This window comes from Myxine glutinosa, chromosome 4 (assembly GCF_964187855.1).
Source record: "Myxine glutinosa chromosome 4, kmMyxGlut1.1, whole genome shotgun sequence".
NCBI classification, from domain to species: domain Eukaryota; kingdom Metazoa; phylum Chordata; class Myxini; order Myxiniformes; family Myxinidae; genus Myxine; species Myxine glutinosa.
The window spans coordinates 74,173,569-74,190,878 of record NC_136264.1 but is presented as its reverse complement, the minus strand read 5'-3'; the positions used below and the strand labels follow the sequence as shown (position 1 = coordinate 74,190,878).

Genomic DNA, 17,310 nt, shown 5'->3' with positions numbered 1-17,310 from the left:
TAGAATTACACTTTAGAATTACATTTTAGAATTACACTTTAGAATTACCCTTTAGAATTACACTTTAGAATTACACTTTAGAATTACCCTTTAGAATTACACTTTAGAATTACCCTTTAGAATTACCCTTTAGAATTACACTTTAGAATTACACTTTAGAATTACCCTTTAGAATTACCCTTTAGAATTACACTTTCGAATTACCCTTTAGAATTACATTTTAGAATTACACTTTAGAATTACATTTTAGAATTACACTTTAGAATTACCCTTTAGAATTACACTTTCGAATTACTCTTTAGAATAACCCTTTAGAATTACACTTTAGAATTACACTTTAGAATTACACTTTAGAATTACACTTTAGAATTACACTTTAGAATTACACTTTAGAATAACCCTTTAGAATTACACTTTATAATTACACTTTAGAATTACCCTTTCGAATTACCCTTTAGAATTACACTTTAGAATTACACTTTAGAATTACCCTTTAGAATTACCCTTTAGAATTACACTTTATAATTACACTTTAGAATTACCCTTTAGAATTACACTTTATAATTACACTTTAGAATTACCCTTTAGAATTACACTTTAGAATTACCCTTTAGAATTATACTTTATAATTACACTTTAGAATTACCCTTTAGAATTACACTTTAGAATTACACTTTAGAATAACCCTTTAGAATTACACTTTATAATTACACTTTAGAATTACACTTTAGAATTACACTTTAGAATTACCCTTTAGAATTACACTTTAGAATTACACTTTAGAATTACACTTTATAATTACACTTTAGAATTACCCTTTAGAATTACACTTTAGAATTACCCTTTAGAATTACACTTTATAATTACACTTTAGAATTACCCTTTAGAATTACCCTTTAGAATTACACTTTAGAATTACACTTTATAATTACACTTTATAATTACACTTTAGAATTACCCTTTAGAATTACACTTTATAATTACACTTTAGAATTACCCTTTAGAATTACACTTTATAATTACACTTTATAATTACACTTTAGAATTACCCTTTAGAATTACACTTTATAATTACACTTTAGAATTACCCTTTAGAATTACACTTTATAATTACACTTTAGAATTACCCTTTAGAATTACCCTTTAGAATTACACTTTATAATTACACTTTAGAATTACCCTTTAGAATTACACTTTATAATTACACTTTAGAATTACACTTTAGAATTACCCTTTAGAATTACCCTTTATAATTACACTTTATAATTACACTTTAGAATTACACTTTAGAATTACACTTTAGAATTACACTTTAGAATTACCCTTTAGAATTACCCTTTAGAATTACACTTTATAATTACACTTTAGAATTACCCTTTAGAATTACACTTTAGAATTACCCTTTAGAATTACACTTTATAATTACACTTTAGAATTACCCTTTAGAATTACACTTTATAATTACACTTTATAATTACACTTTAGAATTACCCTTTAGAATTACACTTTAGAATTACCCTTTAGAATTACACTTTATAATTACACTTTAGAATTACCCTTTAGAATTACACTTTATAATTACACTTTAGAATTACACTTTAGAATTACCCTTTAGAATTACACTTTAGAATTACCCTTTAGAATTACACTTTATAATTACACTTTAGAATTACCCTTTAGAATTACACTTTATAATTACACTTTAGAATTACCCTTTAGAATTACACTTTAGAATTACACTTTATAATTACACTTTAGAATTACCCTTTAGAATTACACTTTATAATTACACTTTAGAATTACCCTTTAGAATTACACTTTATAATTACACTTTAGAATTACCCTTTAGAATTACCCTTTAGAATTACACTTTATAATTACACTTTAGAATTACCCTTTAGAATTACACTTTATAATTACACTTTAGAATTACCCTTTAGAATTACCCTTTAGAATTACACTTTATAATTACACTTTAGAATTACCCTTTAGAATTACACTTTAGAATTACACTTTAGAATTACCCTTTAGAATTACCCTTTAGAATTACACTTTATAATTACACTTTAGAATTACCCTTTAGAATTACACTTTATAATTACCCTTTAGAATTACACTTTATAATTACACTTTAGAATTACCCTTTAGAATTATACTTTAGAATTACCCTTTAGAATTACACTTTAGAATTACACTTCAGAATTACATTTTAGAATTACACTTTAGAATTACATTTTAGAATTACACTTTAGAATTCCCCTTTAGAATTACACTTTAGAATTACACTTTAGAATTACACTTCAGAATTACCCTTTAGAATTGCCTTTTAAGAACCCTTTAAAATCACCCTTTAGAACCCTTAACAATACCCTTCAGAATTACCCTTTAGAAATACCGTTTCGAATTACTTTTTAGAATTAACCTTTAAAATTACCCTTTAGAATTACCCTTCAGAATTACCCTTTAGAAATACCGTTTCGAATTACTTTTTAGAATTACCCTTTAGAATTACCCTTTAGAATTACACTTTAGAATTACCCTTTAGAATTACTCTTTAGAATTACCCTTTAGAATTACCCTTTAGAATTACCCTTTAGAATTACACTTTAGAATTACCCTTTAGAATTACCCTTTAGAATTACACTTTAGAATTACCCTTTAGAATTACACTTTATAATTACACTTTAGAATTACCCTTTAGAATTACATTTTAGAATTACACTTTAGAATTACCCTTTAGAATTACCCTTTAGAATTACACTTTATAATTACACTTTAGAATTACCCTTTAGAATTACATTTTAGAATTACACTTTAGAATTACACTTTAGAATTACACTTTAGAATTACACTTCAGAATTACCCTTTAGAATTGCCTTTTAAGAACCCTTTAAAATCACCCTTTAGAACCCTTAACAATACCCTTCAGAATTACCCTTTAGAAATACCGTTTCGAATTACTTTTTAGAATTAACCTTTAAAATTACCCTTTAGAATTACCCTTTAGAAATACCGTTTCGAATTACTTTTTAGAATTACCCTTTAGAATTACCCTTTAGAATTGCACTTTAGAATTACCCTTTAGAATTACTCTTTAGAATTACCCTTTAGAATTACCCTTTAGAATTACCCTTTAGAATTACCCTTTAGAATTACACTTTAGAATTACCCTTTAGAATTACCCTTTAGAATTACACTTTATAATTACACTTTAGAATTACCCTTTAGAATTACATTTTAGAATTACACTTTAGAATTACCCTTTAGAATTACATTTTAGAATTACACTTTAGAATTACATTTTAGAATTACACTTTAGAATTACCCTTTAGAATTACACTTTAGAATTACACTTTAGAATTACCCTTTAGAATTACACTTTAGAATTACCCTTTAGAATTACACTTTAGAATTACACTTTAGAATTACACTTTAGAATTACTCTTTAGAATAACCCTTTAGAATTACACTTTAGAATTACACTTTAGAATTACCCTTTAGAATTACACTTTAGAATAACCCTTTAGAATTACACTTTATAATTACACTTTAGAATTACCCTTTAGAATTACACTTTATAATTACACTTTAGAATTACCCTTTAGAATTACACTTTATAATTACACTTTAGAATTACCCTTTAGAATTATACTTTATAATTACACTTTAGAATTACCCTTTAGAATTACACTTTAGAATTACACTTTAGAATAACCCTTTAGAATTACACTTTATAATTACACTTTAGAATTACACTTTAGAATTACACTTTAGAATTACCCTTTAGAATTACACTTTAGAATAACCCTTTAGAATTACACTTTAGAATTACACTTTAGAATTACACTTTAGAATAACCCTTTAGAATTACACTTTAGAATTACCCTTTAGAATTACACTTTAGAATAACCCTTTAGAATTACACTTTAGAATAACCCTTTAGAATTACACTTTAGAATTACACTTTAGAATTACCCTTTAGAATTACACTTTAGAATAACCCTTTAGAATTACACTTTAGAATAACCCTTTAGAATTACACTTTAGAATAACCCTTTAGAATAACCCTTTAGAATTACACTTTAGAATAACCCTTTAGAATTACACTTTAGAATAACCCTTTAGAATTACACTTTAGAATTACCCTTTAGAATTACACTTTAGAATAACCCTTTAGAATTACACTTTAGAATAACCCTTTAGAATTACACTTTAGAATAACCCTTTAGAATTACACTTTCGAATAACCCTTTAGAATTACACTTTAGAATTACACTTTAGAATTACCCTTTAGAATTACACTTTCGAATAACCCTTTAGAATTACACTTTATAATTACACTTTAGAATTACCCTTTAGAATTACACTTTATAATTACCCTTTAGAATTACCCTTTAGAATTACACTTTAGAATTACCCTTTAGAATTATACTTTAGAATTACATTTTAGAATTACACTTTAGAATTACACTTTAGAATTCCCCTTTAGAATTACACTTTAGAATTACACTTTAGAATTACACTTCAGAATTACCCTTTAGAATTACCCTTTAGAATTACACTTTAGAATTACACTTCAGAATTACCCTTTAGAATTACACTTTCGAATTACACTTCAGAATTACCCTTTAGAATTGCCTTTTAAGAACCCTTTAAAATCACCCTTTAGAACCCTTAACAATACCCTTCAGAATTACCCTTTAGAAATACCGTTTCGAATTACTTTTTAGAATTAACCTTTAAAATTACTCTTGAGAACCCTTAACAATACCCATTAGAATTACACTTTAGAATTGCCTGCCTTTGAAAAAGAGAATGCTTTTGAGTGTCATGTGCTGATTGTGAGAGTTGCGGGAACCAGCAATCCTTGGGAGGAGGTGGCCTTGAATGATGTAGGCTGGGAGTTTGAGCAGAAATTAGGATGCCGGATTGTGTCAAATGCTCGAGATGCATTGAGAGCTCTGATTTCATGTCTAATATTGAGGGCCTCCATCCATTGTTGGGAGGGAAGAAGCAGCATATCTCGGGTAGAGTGACCGGGTTTGAGATCAGGTCGTTGGAGGAAAGGAAGGATTTGACTGTGACGATGGATTCCATGACCTTGCTGATGATTGGAATTAACCTCATATGTCTGTAGTTTAGACGATTTGTGACTTTTGTGCAATGCTGCGGTGTTTGCTGACTTCCAATTAGACTGACGGGGACTCGGGGACAAGTTGAACCAAGCGGAGAGACGATGAGCAAGAGTGGCAGAGCAGGTTTTCAGGACACTTGTGCTGATGCCATCTGGTTTCGTCACTGAATCGGAGTCTCGGGTTGCAAGAGATTTCACCACCAAAGTGAGAAAGACTGTTGAGCATTTCGCTGTAAGCGGGTAGGCTGGGTACATGGAATGTGGGGTAGAGTACGAGAGATTTGGAAACAAAAACGGAATAAATACATTTAGCCCTCTCACTAGCAGAGCCATTGTTTATTTAATTTCACATTTGGCTACGATCAGATGCAACGTAGTTTTCCATGAGATTCCTTTTGATTCGTCAGACCAAAATACCCATTTCCCCATTTGTGCCTCAAAAATTTTTTTTTTTTTACTTGATCTTGTAATCCTCTTCTTTGGAAACGTAGTTTGGCAGAATTAAACGAGGACATTGGACAGTATTCAGAATAGAGTTACACTTGTGTTCACCTGGCCATGGGGATAGTTTGAAGGTACAGGAAATCGCAAGTGTTCGATCAAAACTGGAATATTTATCACACAGCGACGTTTTCTTACTGATCAGACAAGAACGTCAGTTTTGTTCTATTATAGTTTGCTGACATTTTGTTTGTTTCGACGATCAACCTGCATAATTTAGCTTTCAGCATGTTGCATTCTTTTTCTTTCTGCATGCCATCTCTGGCAGTGCATACTCTGATCGTGCCTATAGATTTAAGCTTTGCTTACCTGTCCTGCCTCCTCCGAAACCCCTCCCCTCCCCCACTCGCCCAACCATTTATTTACAGTGCATTCAGAAAGTATTCAGACCCCTTCACTTTTTTCACATTTTGTTATGTTGCAGCCTTATGCTGAAATCGTTTAAATTCATTTTTTTCCTCATCAATCTACACTCAATACCCCAAAATGACAAAGAGAAAACAGGATTTTAGAAAGTTTTGCAAATTTATTAACAAGAAAAAACTGAAATATTCCATTTACATAAGTATTCATACCCTTTGCTATGACACTTGAAATTTAGCTCGGGTGCCTCCCATTTCTCTTGATCATCTTTGAGATGTTTCTACACCTTGATTGGAGTCCACCTGTGGTAAATTCAATTGATTGGACATGATTTGGAAAGGCACACACCTGTCTATATAAGGTCTCACAGCTGACAATGCATATCAGAGCAAAAACCAAGCCATGAGGTCGAAGGAACTGCCTGCAGAGCTCAGAGACAGGATTGTGTCGAAGCACAGATCTGGAGAAGCCTACAAAAAAAAATTCTGCTGCATTGAAGGTTCCCAAGAGCACAGTGGCCTCCATTATTCTTAAATGGAAGAAGTTTGGAACAACCAGGACTCTTCCGAGAGCTGGCCGCCCGGCCAAACTGAGCAATCGGGGGAGAAGGGCCTTCGTAAGAGAGGTGACCAAGAACCCGATGGTCACTGGCTGAGCTCCAGAGATCCTGTGTGGAGATGGGAGAAACTTCCAGAAGGACAACCATCACTGCAACACTCCACAGATGTGGGCTTTATGGCAGAGTGGCCAAACGGAAGCCTCTCCTCAGTGAAAGACACATGAAAGCCCGCTCGGAGTTTGCAAAAAAGCACCTAAAGGACTCTCAGACTGTGAGAAACAAGATTCTGTGGTCTGATGAAACCAAGATTGAACTGTTTGGCTTCCGTCTGGCCACTCTGCCATAAAGCCCAGATCGGTGGGGTGTTGCAGTGATGGTTGTCCTTCTGGAAGCTTCTCCCATCTCCACACAGGATTTCTGGAGCTCAGCCAGAGTGACCATCGGGTTCTTGGTCACCTCTCTTACCAAGGCCATTCTCCCCCGATTGCTCAGTTTGGCCGGGCGGCCTCTGTGCTCTTGGGAACCTTCAATGTAGCAGAGATTTTTTTGTAGGCTTCCCCAGATCTGTGCCTCAACACAATCCTGTCTCTGAGCTCTGCAGGCAGTTCCTTCGACCTCATGGCTTGGTTTTTACTCTGATATGCATTGTCAGCTGTGAGACCTTATATAGACAGGTGTGTGCCTTTCCAAATCATGTCCAATCAATTGAATTTACCACAGGTGGACTCCGATCAAGGTGTAGAAACATCTCAAAGATGATCAAGAGAAATGGGAGGCACCTGAGCTAAATTTCAAGTGTCATAGCAAAGGGTCTGAATACTTATGTCAATGTGATATTTCAGTTTTTTCTTTTTAATAAATTTGCAAAACTTTCTAAAATCCTGTTTTCTCTTTGTCATTGTGGGGTATTGAGTGTAGATTGATGAGGGAAAAAATGAATTTAAACGATTTCAGCATAAGGCTGCAACATAACAAAATTTGAAAAAGTCAAGGGGTCTGAATACTTTCTGAATGCACTGTATTTCCTCTGGCTGTTCATCTGATTAGTTTTATGCAACATGCATGTTTTGCTGTATTTTTCTCATTTTAATCCTCCATTGAATTTTCAATTCACCTGGAACAAAGTTCCGGGGAACTTATGGGATGGTGTGTCGTCAGTCCCGTCGGTCTGTAAACACTTACAACTTCTTCTCCGTAACTGCTGATGGGATTGCAACCAAACTTTCAAACTCCCTCACTCCCTTCAATCCCACTCCTTCCTCCAGGTCTTCAAAACAGCTGTTCACCACCATCTCTTGTCTTTCCCCATCCAAAACCTTGATCTTTTCTACCCCCGTTAATTCACCCCAGATCCACTTTTTTGAAATTCCGACTTCTTTCCTGGAAGTCCTAGCAATGTCCATGTGTTTTATACCTCTCCCCCACCCCCCCCCCCTTTCCTTTCCCGTGCCTCCTTCCCCCAAGCCCTCTCCCTCCCACAGATCTCTCGATGTCCCTGTTCTCTCCTGTTGTACTTGTGTGCTTCCCTCTCTCTCCCCATCTTGTCTCCCGCTCCTTTTATCATATGTTTTATGTGTCCGTTTGTCTTTTTGTGATTAATGTTAGCTCTTACACGAGCCTCGATATTGTACACAAAAAAAGAAGAAAATATTTGTTGTGTTGTGACTGAAGTTTGTTCACGGCATGAAAAAAATCGGGGTCCAAGAGGATCTACCTGGGGTCAAAGTGGATCCAGGTTTGACCCTCAAAATAGGAAATTGCTTTTTCCTCTGAAACTACACACACTATTTCGATGAAACTTCACCACAACCTTCATCACTTGTGATATATCAAAGCTTGTTCACAGAATTAAGGAAATCGAGGTCTCGGGGGTTCTACCGGGGGTCAAAGTAGGTCCAGGTTTGAGCCCCCCAAAATAGGTATTTGCTTTTTTCTCTGAAACTGCACACATCATTTTGATGAAACTTCACCACAACCTTCACCACCCGTGATGTCTCAAAGTTTGTTTACAGCATAAAAAGATCGTGGTTTAAGGAGTATATCGGGGGTTTGACCCCATAAAATAGGTCTTTGCTCTCTTCACCAAAACTACACACACAATTTTGATGAAACTTGATCACAACCTTTACCACCCGTGATGTACTAATGTTTATTCACGGCTTTAGAAAATTTGCGGTCGAAGCGTTTCTACGGAGGGGGAGCGTCGGGGGAAAGGGGGAGGAGGGGGGGGGGGGGGTGAGGAAGGGGTTGCCCCCCCAAAATAGGTTGGTTTTTTTTGGTTTATATAATCTTATGATTATGTTATTATGATTCTACATGCTGCCCTTTCTTCTAGCAACCATTTAAATTGGATTAAAATACATTGATATTGTTTAAAATACCTTTAGTAAGTGTGGTATACTGCTTTATTCTACCAGGTGAGCACCCAAGGGTATGGCCATTTTAAGATTGCCCCTGTCCTATATTACCGACTGCTACTATGACTAATACTTCAATAGCCCCAATTATTCCCAACGTGTGGGGTTGATGTAGTGGAACGTTTGTGACCCAAGTCTTTCACGAACTGGCTGGCCATTTTGGAATCTGTTCAGGGTGCTGATTCAAGTCGTTAACTCTTTGTGAACGACACAGTAGGTATTGCAGATCCAACTCGTGCTAGCAGACAGGACACCAAGCTCTAAAGTTCACATGAAGGGTGGCGTACGGTGTGACGTAACATCCTGCCTAAGGAGCACCAATCTGACAGTCTATATTCTATAGTGAGGATTGAAAATTTAATTAGGCTAGAGAGCTCAAAGATAAGTACCTCTGTACTACCATGTCGGGCACTCACCAATTCCTTGATGTGGAACACATTTTATCCTCAAGTTTCCTGAATTCTTACTTTTTATATTTCCTGCATCACACAGGAGTTATATCCCCCTCTGCATCATGACGAAGTGATTTTTGCTTTTTAACTCAACTAGACCATGTCCAGCTGAGTTTTTGTCGACACGCAGTGTCCGTCGTCCGTCTATCGTCTGTCTGTCTGTCTGTCTGTCGTCTGTAAACAATTCGACGTCTACGCTCTAAAAGTCACAAATATTGATAAAATTTGATGAAACTTGTTATGCAGCATCTTTAAGACATAAACTAGTTTGGGATTGCATTTGGGCGTTGCACGCCCAAAAATTGGCGTGGCAGGGCGGCCATATTGAAAAATCAATTTTTGCCATATATTTTTAGCACATATAAACTATATAGTTTGTGGTTCTATTATGCATATTCTAACCATATTGATATAGACCAGCTGAGTTCAGGTTCCTGGGAACCTCTAGTTTTTTTACTTGTTTTACCTGAAATTGAAACTCAAACCTTCCAGGTACTTGTCATGTTTGTTGAACAAAAGATTGAGTTGCAAATGATGAGGTAAAAAACGAGTACAACTTGTGTAATCTTCAGACAAAAGAGAACAATGATGGTCAAGTATGATGAAGTTGTCACAAATTTGTACTTGTGACAACTTCTTCATACTCGACAATATTTGATCACAAATGGAATGTACAGATGTGAAAAATGTAGTCTTTTAAAAACATAGTAATGAGCACTTTATGATGAAAATATTGGATGAATGATTGTTGAGGTTATAGCTGTGGAAGTTCAGCGTGGCTGACAAAGCTCTCTGTTTATGCAGATGAGGCTGCTGCTGCTGATGCTGATGCTGCTGCTGCTGATGCTGCTGATGCTGCTGCTGATGCTGATGCTGATGCTGATGCTGCTGATGCTGATGCTGCTGCTGCTGTATGCACCAGCACTGAAGAAACATCAGAAGCAGACCATGTGGAGCGCAACTTGCCAGACTCATCATCTCAACAGAGCAGAGAAGCCTCATTAACTTTAGCCTTGGAAAATGACAGGACCGCTCACCCAGCCCAACAGCAGCAACATGCACAAGTCTTTGGCCCTGCATCCCCTGAAGCTCCCACACCATCAAAAACGCTAGAGAATGGGAACCATCTTTCTCCAGACAAGCTGTCTATGCAAAACATGGGGGAAGCTGGAGGCAGTAGTGATGAGCAAGGACGAGGCAGTGATAGTGATGTGTCTTCACATTCACCTCGAGAGACCATTCAAACTCCATTATCTCCATCGGATCCCAAGGGGCCTCATAACTGCAGTGCTGCTCATCGCATTGCTCCTGCACAACCAAAGAACTTCAATACAATCGTAAAAGGTACTTATCGTAATCTTAATTTTACAAGGAATCTGACTGCCAATTTACATTGTATTACAACACTGTATTACATTGTATTACATATTACATCACAATAAGACCTGGCGTTGGCTTAACGGCTAGGGTGGTTGGCTTGGGATCCTAGGGTCCCGAGTTTGAATCCTGGTCGGCTGTTGAATGAACACCAGGTGGGATTGACTCAGCCTGCCATCCTTCCGAGGTTGGCGCAATGAGTACCAGGGTATTGGAAATTCCACATCTGATGCAGAGTAGCACCAAACAAGATTATAGCTTACAGATAGATTGCATGTACAGTGCCTTTAGAAAGTATTCACACCCCTTGACTTTTTCACATTTTCTTGTGTTACAGCCTAAATTTTAAATGGATTTAATTGAGATTTTTTTTTTCACTGGTCTACACATAATACCCCAAAATGTCGAAGTGTAATTTTTATTTTAGAAATTTTTGCAAAGTAATTAAAAAATAAAAAGCTGAAATGTGTCGAGTTAATAAGTATTCAAACCCTTTGCTATGACACTCCAAATTTAGCTCAGGTCCAATTTCCAACAGCATCCAGTTTCTTTTGATCATCCTTGATATAGCTCTACAACTTCATTGGAGTTCACCTGTGGCCAATTCAATTGATTGGACATGATTTCGAAAGAAACCGCCCCCTTTGTATGAGGTCCCACAGTTGACAATGCATCTCAGAGCAGAAACTTTACCATGAAATTCAAGGAACTGTCCGGAGAACTCCGATATATAATTGTGAGGAGGCATAGATCTGGGGAAGAGAATAAAACTATTTCTAGAGTGTTGAAAGTTCCCAAAAGCACAGTGAGCTCCATCATTAGGAAATGGGAAAAATATGGAACTACCCAGACTCTGACTAGAGCTGGCTGTCTGATCAAACTGGGCAAGTAGGACCTTGGTCAGGGAGGTGACCAAGAACCAATGACCACTGACAGACTACAGAGTTCCTTGGCTGAGATGGGACAACCTTTCGGAAGGACAATTATCTCTGCAGCACTTCACAAATCTCGGCATTTTGGGAGAGTGGCCAGACAGAAGCCACTCCTGAGAAAAAGGCACATGACAGCATGCCTGGAGTTTGCAAACAGCCCGTGAAAGACTGAGAGCATAAGGCAAAATATTCTGTGGTCTGATGAGACGAAAATTGAACTCTGTACCCTGAATGCAAAGCGCTTCGTCTGGCGGAAACTGAGCACAGCTCATCACCCATCGAACACCATCCTTACCATGAAGCATGGTGATGGCAGCATCATGCTAAGGAGATGCTTTTCAGCAGCAGGGACTGGGAGTCTTGTAAGGATAGAGTGAATAAATCCTCGAGAAGAACCTGCTTCAGAGTGCAAAAAACCTTGGACTGCGGCAAAGATTTACGTTCCAACAGGACAATGACCCCAAGCATACAGCCAAAGCAACACTGAAATGGCTTCAGAACAAGAATGTGAAAGTCCTTGAGTGGTCCAGCCAAAGCCCAGACTTGAATCCAATAGAGAATCTGTGGAAAGACTTGAAGATTGCTGTCCACCAACGCTCCAACTTGACAGAGCTTGAGCAAATCTGTAAGGAAGATTGGGAGATACTCCCCAAATCCAGATGTGCAAAGCTGATGCAGACATACCCAAGAAGACTCAAAGCTGTAATTGCTGCCAAAGACGCTTCTACAAAGTATTGACTCAGGAGGTTGAATATTTATGTAAGTTAGATATTTCTGTATTTAATTTTAATTATATTGTAAAAATTTCCAAAAAAAACAAAATTCCACTTTGACATGATGGGCATTATGTGTAGATCAGTGACAAAAAATCTCAATTGAACCCATTTTAAATTCAAGCTGTAACACAACAAAATGTGGAAAAGTCAAGGGGTGTGAATACTTTCTGAAAGCGCTGTATGTGCTTTCTATCGCCAATGGCCACCAGAAGCGGTTATGGCATGAATAATAATAATAATAATGATAATAATAATAATAATAATAATAATAAATCATTACCATCATTACACTTGTATCTCTTCATCCTCTTTCTGCCACTTCTATTCAAAATGTTGAAGCCATTTTATTGCCCTTCCTGCCTTTTATATTTTCTCTTTCCCTACTGTGTAGTTTTTCGGTCTTTTTTTCCATAACTTTTTTCTTCTATTTCACAATGTTGTAGCTGGAGTAAATGTGCAGAGACGGAGGGCATTGATGCTGGGTCTTCTCAACAACCACAACCACAACAACAACAACAGCAACGATAGCGATACAGGCTTGGGTCATAGCCCAAGGGATCAGAATCTTTATGTTCCCTCTTCCCCTTTTCCCCACTTCACCGAGCAAGCCTTTGTAAAAAGTGACGTCGTATATTTTGATAGACCTGAGTTTCGACACCAAAAGGGCTCCAATTCGGCCTCTCAAACACCATCTCGCTCACGCTCTTTTGGCGAAGTTCCACCCAAGATGTGGCAAATCTCTCGCACAAAGTCTGACGAGCGCCGCATTATGTTGAATGGGAAAACCTTCGCCAAATATCCATCTTTCGAAGATGAAAATAAAACAAGTACCAGTCCACTTCAAAAGCCTGTCCCTCAACAAATAACAATGGTAGGGCCAGGGCATTGGAAGGTTGTTGCGCCGAAAAGCTAACTTCCCTCAAGTTGTGATGAAAGAAGGAAAGCTCGAGCAAGAAACTTGCAGAGCACTTCATCTCGTGTTCGGGGGTTACGTTACTGCTAACAAGACCCGTCAAACATCAAGTGTAAAACCGAGCCTGCTCCAAGCCATCTTTATGTTTTTTTTTAAAGTATTTTTCTCTTATTGTTTGTATACTATGTATAGATGTCTGTGCCATTTGGAATTGTGCTTTACTGCCAAATAGTTGCAGTTTTGCAGGTTTGGTACCCCGGATGCTTTATCAACGTATAATTTTTTTTATAAGTCTTATGTATAATCCCATGCTTTATCAACGTTATTCATGGGGTATCATTTCTGCCTCAACAGCAACATTTCCTACTGGTTTCAGCTTTCTTTTACTTTTTAAACCTAATGTTTTACCCATCACGTCTCCTTAATGAGTTTCTAATCATAACTTAATTTATGAGTAAATTAATGACATTACTCCCCCCCCCCCCCCCATCCCCACTTACTCCCCCCCATCCCCACTTACTCCCCCCCCCCCCCCCATTATGGAACTACCAATGAATACGAACCGGAAGTGTGGCACTGACAGTTTCGCAAGTTGCCTTGGATAGCCAAGGCTAGAGTAAATGAAATAAAGATTACAAGTGTTTACCAAAACTATAAACTGCTACAGTATGAACGATGCATGTCATATATGACAATGAATGACATGCAAGTCTCAATTGCTTATATTAAGGGGGAGAGGTTAGCCTTTACATTACCTTCAGATATATTTATAAACTAATCTTTCATGTGACCTTTGCAATGACCATGACACTGAGTCAACAGCTCTGATGGTGACTTAACCTGCAGTACCAGCCAAACTTGTTTGAGGAAAGAATGTTTTTGGTATGCTTTGCCATGTTCCTTATTGCAGTCGCAGCATGATGCTATATCACCTCTTTGCTGTAATACATTTTTCCACAATGCTTAGCATCAGAATGTTTTATTTTTTTTGTGCTTATGAAATAAAACACCTACTCTACTCTAATAAAACACCTTGGCATAGGTTTATTCTGCATATATTATATACTCGAAGAAGTACCCGGCGTTGCCGGGAGGGTGAGGGGGGGAGAGAGGAAAGGGTAGGGGGGAGAAGGGGAGGGGGCAAGGGGGGAAAGCGGTGGGAAGGGGAGGGGAGAGGGGGGAAGGGGGTTCATATATATGCTGGTGGGTGAATGTGGCTCATATTTCTGAGTTAAGTGTGATGGAATCAGGAAGAAGAAGAAGCCGTACTACCAAATTCGTACACTTCCGGAATTTTGATTTATTTGTATTCAAATGTCTGGTGATTGTTTCGTATTTATTTATGCAAATGTGTGCTTGTTTTTAACTGTCATTAATTTTAAAAGGCTTAGGCACAATCGAGCGATTTTCTTTTTTTTTAAACTTTTAAAAAACGATCTTTTTTTTTTCATTATATATATTGTTATGGATCTCTACGTCGGCCTTTTTCCCCTAAAGAAGGGGGGATTAATCCCCTTGTGTGCGACTGACCGACGTGAGTCCTGAAGCTGCTCAAGCTCCCTCCGGAGAGGCAGGTGAGCAACCTCGTTCGAGACCGTGGACAAGATGTTATTTGCCGAGCGGATGGCAGCCCGCGGCTCGAACCATTAGCAGAAACTAGACCCGATTCTTAAACGTTGGCCAAATCGTGCCACAGGTATCCAATGGGGAAATCACTAAAGCGAAACGGATGTAAAGGAAAGAAAGGCAAGGTAATCATCTGGTCGTCTGGTCAAATCTGTTTCTGGTGTTTGTTCCCCCTCCATCCCCTCCCTCACCTCAAATGGCCACACGGCTGACTCCGCACGTGAAAAAGCTGAATGCCTCAACTCTGTGTTTGCCTCTAAATCTTGTGTCCCATACCCACCGTACCCATTCATACCCAGCTGCTCCTGGACTCTGTGTCCTTTCCTCCTGACAAGGTGGAAAAGTTTCTGTCAACCCTCGACTCGGATTCTGCAACTGGACCTGACGGCATCAGCCCACGGGTCCTAAAATCCTGTTCTTCCGCTCTTTCACTCCCTCTCTCTGTTCTCTTCGCCCTCTCTTTTGCTCAAGGTCATCTTCCATCTGCTTGGAAATCTGCCAACATCACCGCTTTGCACAAAAAAGGTGTAAAAACAGATCACAGCAACTACAGACCAATCAGCCTTCTCCCAATTATCAGCAAAGTCATGGAATCCATCATTGCTTCAGATATGAAATCTTTCCTCTTCTCCAATGGCTTGATCTCTGATCATCAATTTGGTTTCAGACCTGGTCACTCTACTCTGGACATGCTGCTTCTGCTTTCTCAACAATGGATGGAGGTCCTCAATGCCAAACAGGAAATTAGAGCAGTCTCCCTTGACATATCACGTGCCTTCGATACGGTCTGGCACCCCGCTCTGCTCACCAAACTCTCCTCTTTTGGTATCCATGGAAATCTCCACGCATGGCTGGCGGACTTCCTCTCTAGTCGTAGTCAACGTGTGGCCCTGAATGGGTTCCTCTCATCTCCTCTTCCTGTTCAGGCTGGAGTTCCACAAGGCAGTGTTCTGGGCCGTGTGCTTTTTCTGGTCTTCATCAATGATCTCTCTGACTCTCTTGAAAATCCTCTGTATCTCTTTGCTGATGACTCTACTCTCTGTCGCTCCATTCTTCATCCCTCAGATCGGCAGTCTGCAGCCTCCTCACTCTCTGCAGACCTGGACAAAATCACAGACTGGGCAAACAAGTGGAACATGTCTTTCAATCCTGACAAATCTCACACTCTTACGATGTCTCTCCGAAAAGACCGACTGGACAACCCTCCCATCCACTTTCTGAATAATCCTCTCCAAGAAGTTCTGTCACTCAAGCTTTTGGGTCTCACTATCTGCCATGATCTTTCCTGGGAAAATCACATTTCAAATCTGGCCTCCAAAGCCAGTCGCCAACTGGGCATCCTCCGTCATGCGAAGTCCTTCCTTGGCACACCTGAGCTCCTCACCACATACAAGGCTTTCATCCGCAGCTCAATGGAATACTGCTCTCCCCTCTGGGCTGGTGCTCCTGCCTCACACGTAGCTCGTCTTCACGCTGTTGAAACCAAAGCTTTCAGAATCATTGGAATCTCCCGCGATGAAGCTAAGTCCAAGGGCCTCTCACTCACTCACCGCAGGCAGGTTGGTGGTCTTTCCGTCTTCTACCGACTCCTCTCTGGCCTTGCCCCCCCAGCTCTCTCTGGGCTCTGTCCCGCAAATATTCCTACAGGTCGCACAAGATCTGCCTGCAACCCTCTTATGGTCAAACTGCCAAAATCAAGACTCTCTGCTCACCTTCACTCCTTCATTCCTCTTTTCTCCCGCCTCTGGAACAAACTCCCTCACTCTCTTCAATCCCACTCCACCCTCCAGGTCTTTAAAACAGCTGTTCACCACCATCTCTTATCTTCCCCCATCCAAAACCTTGAACTTTTCTACCCCCGCTAATTTCACCCCAATTCCACTTTTTTGAAATACCAACTTCTGTCCTGGAAGTCCTTGGTGTCCCTGTGTTTTATACTTCTCCCTCCACCCCCCCACCCCCTTCCCACGCCTCCTCCCCCCAAGCCCTCTCCCTTCGACACATCTCCCTGCTCTCAAACGTTGTGTTTGTGTGCTTCCCCTTCTCTCCCCATCTTGTTTTCCGCTCCCTCTTTTTATATATTTTGTTTGTCTGGTTGATTTGTTTGTGAAGTAAATGTTAGCTCTTTCATGAGCCTCAATTCAGTATACAAAAAAAAAAAAAAAAAAGCTAGGAAGAACAAATATGATTTATTACTAACTATTATGTACAAGACCAAATGTAACCAAGGAGAAGGAAAGATAAGAAAATAAAGACAGAA

The 17,310-nt window shown here is 38.5% G+C and overlaps 1 protein-coding gene across 1 annotated transcript in view; it reads left to right on the top strand.

Annotated features, from left to right (window-relative positions):
* LOC137424775 (uncharacterized) overlaps positions 1-14,478 on the top strand; it is a 74,695-nt gene extending 60,217 nt beyond the window's left edge. The window contains exons 3-4 of the mRNA XM_068112569.2: positions 10,231-10,770; positions 12,955-14,478. Of these exons, the coding sequence (XP_067968670.2) occupies positions 10,231-10,770; positions 12,955-13,424 (1,010 nt within the window). The 3' untranslated portion in view covers positions 13,425-14,478. The remainder of the gene's footprint in view (positions 1-10,230; positions 10,771-12,954) is intronic.
* The last annotated feature ends 2,832 nt before the right edge of the window (positions 14,479-17,310 follow it).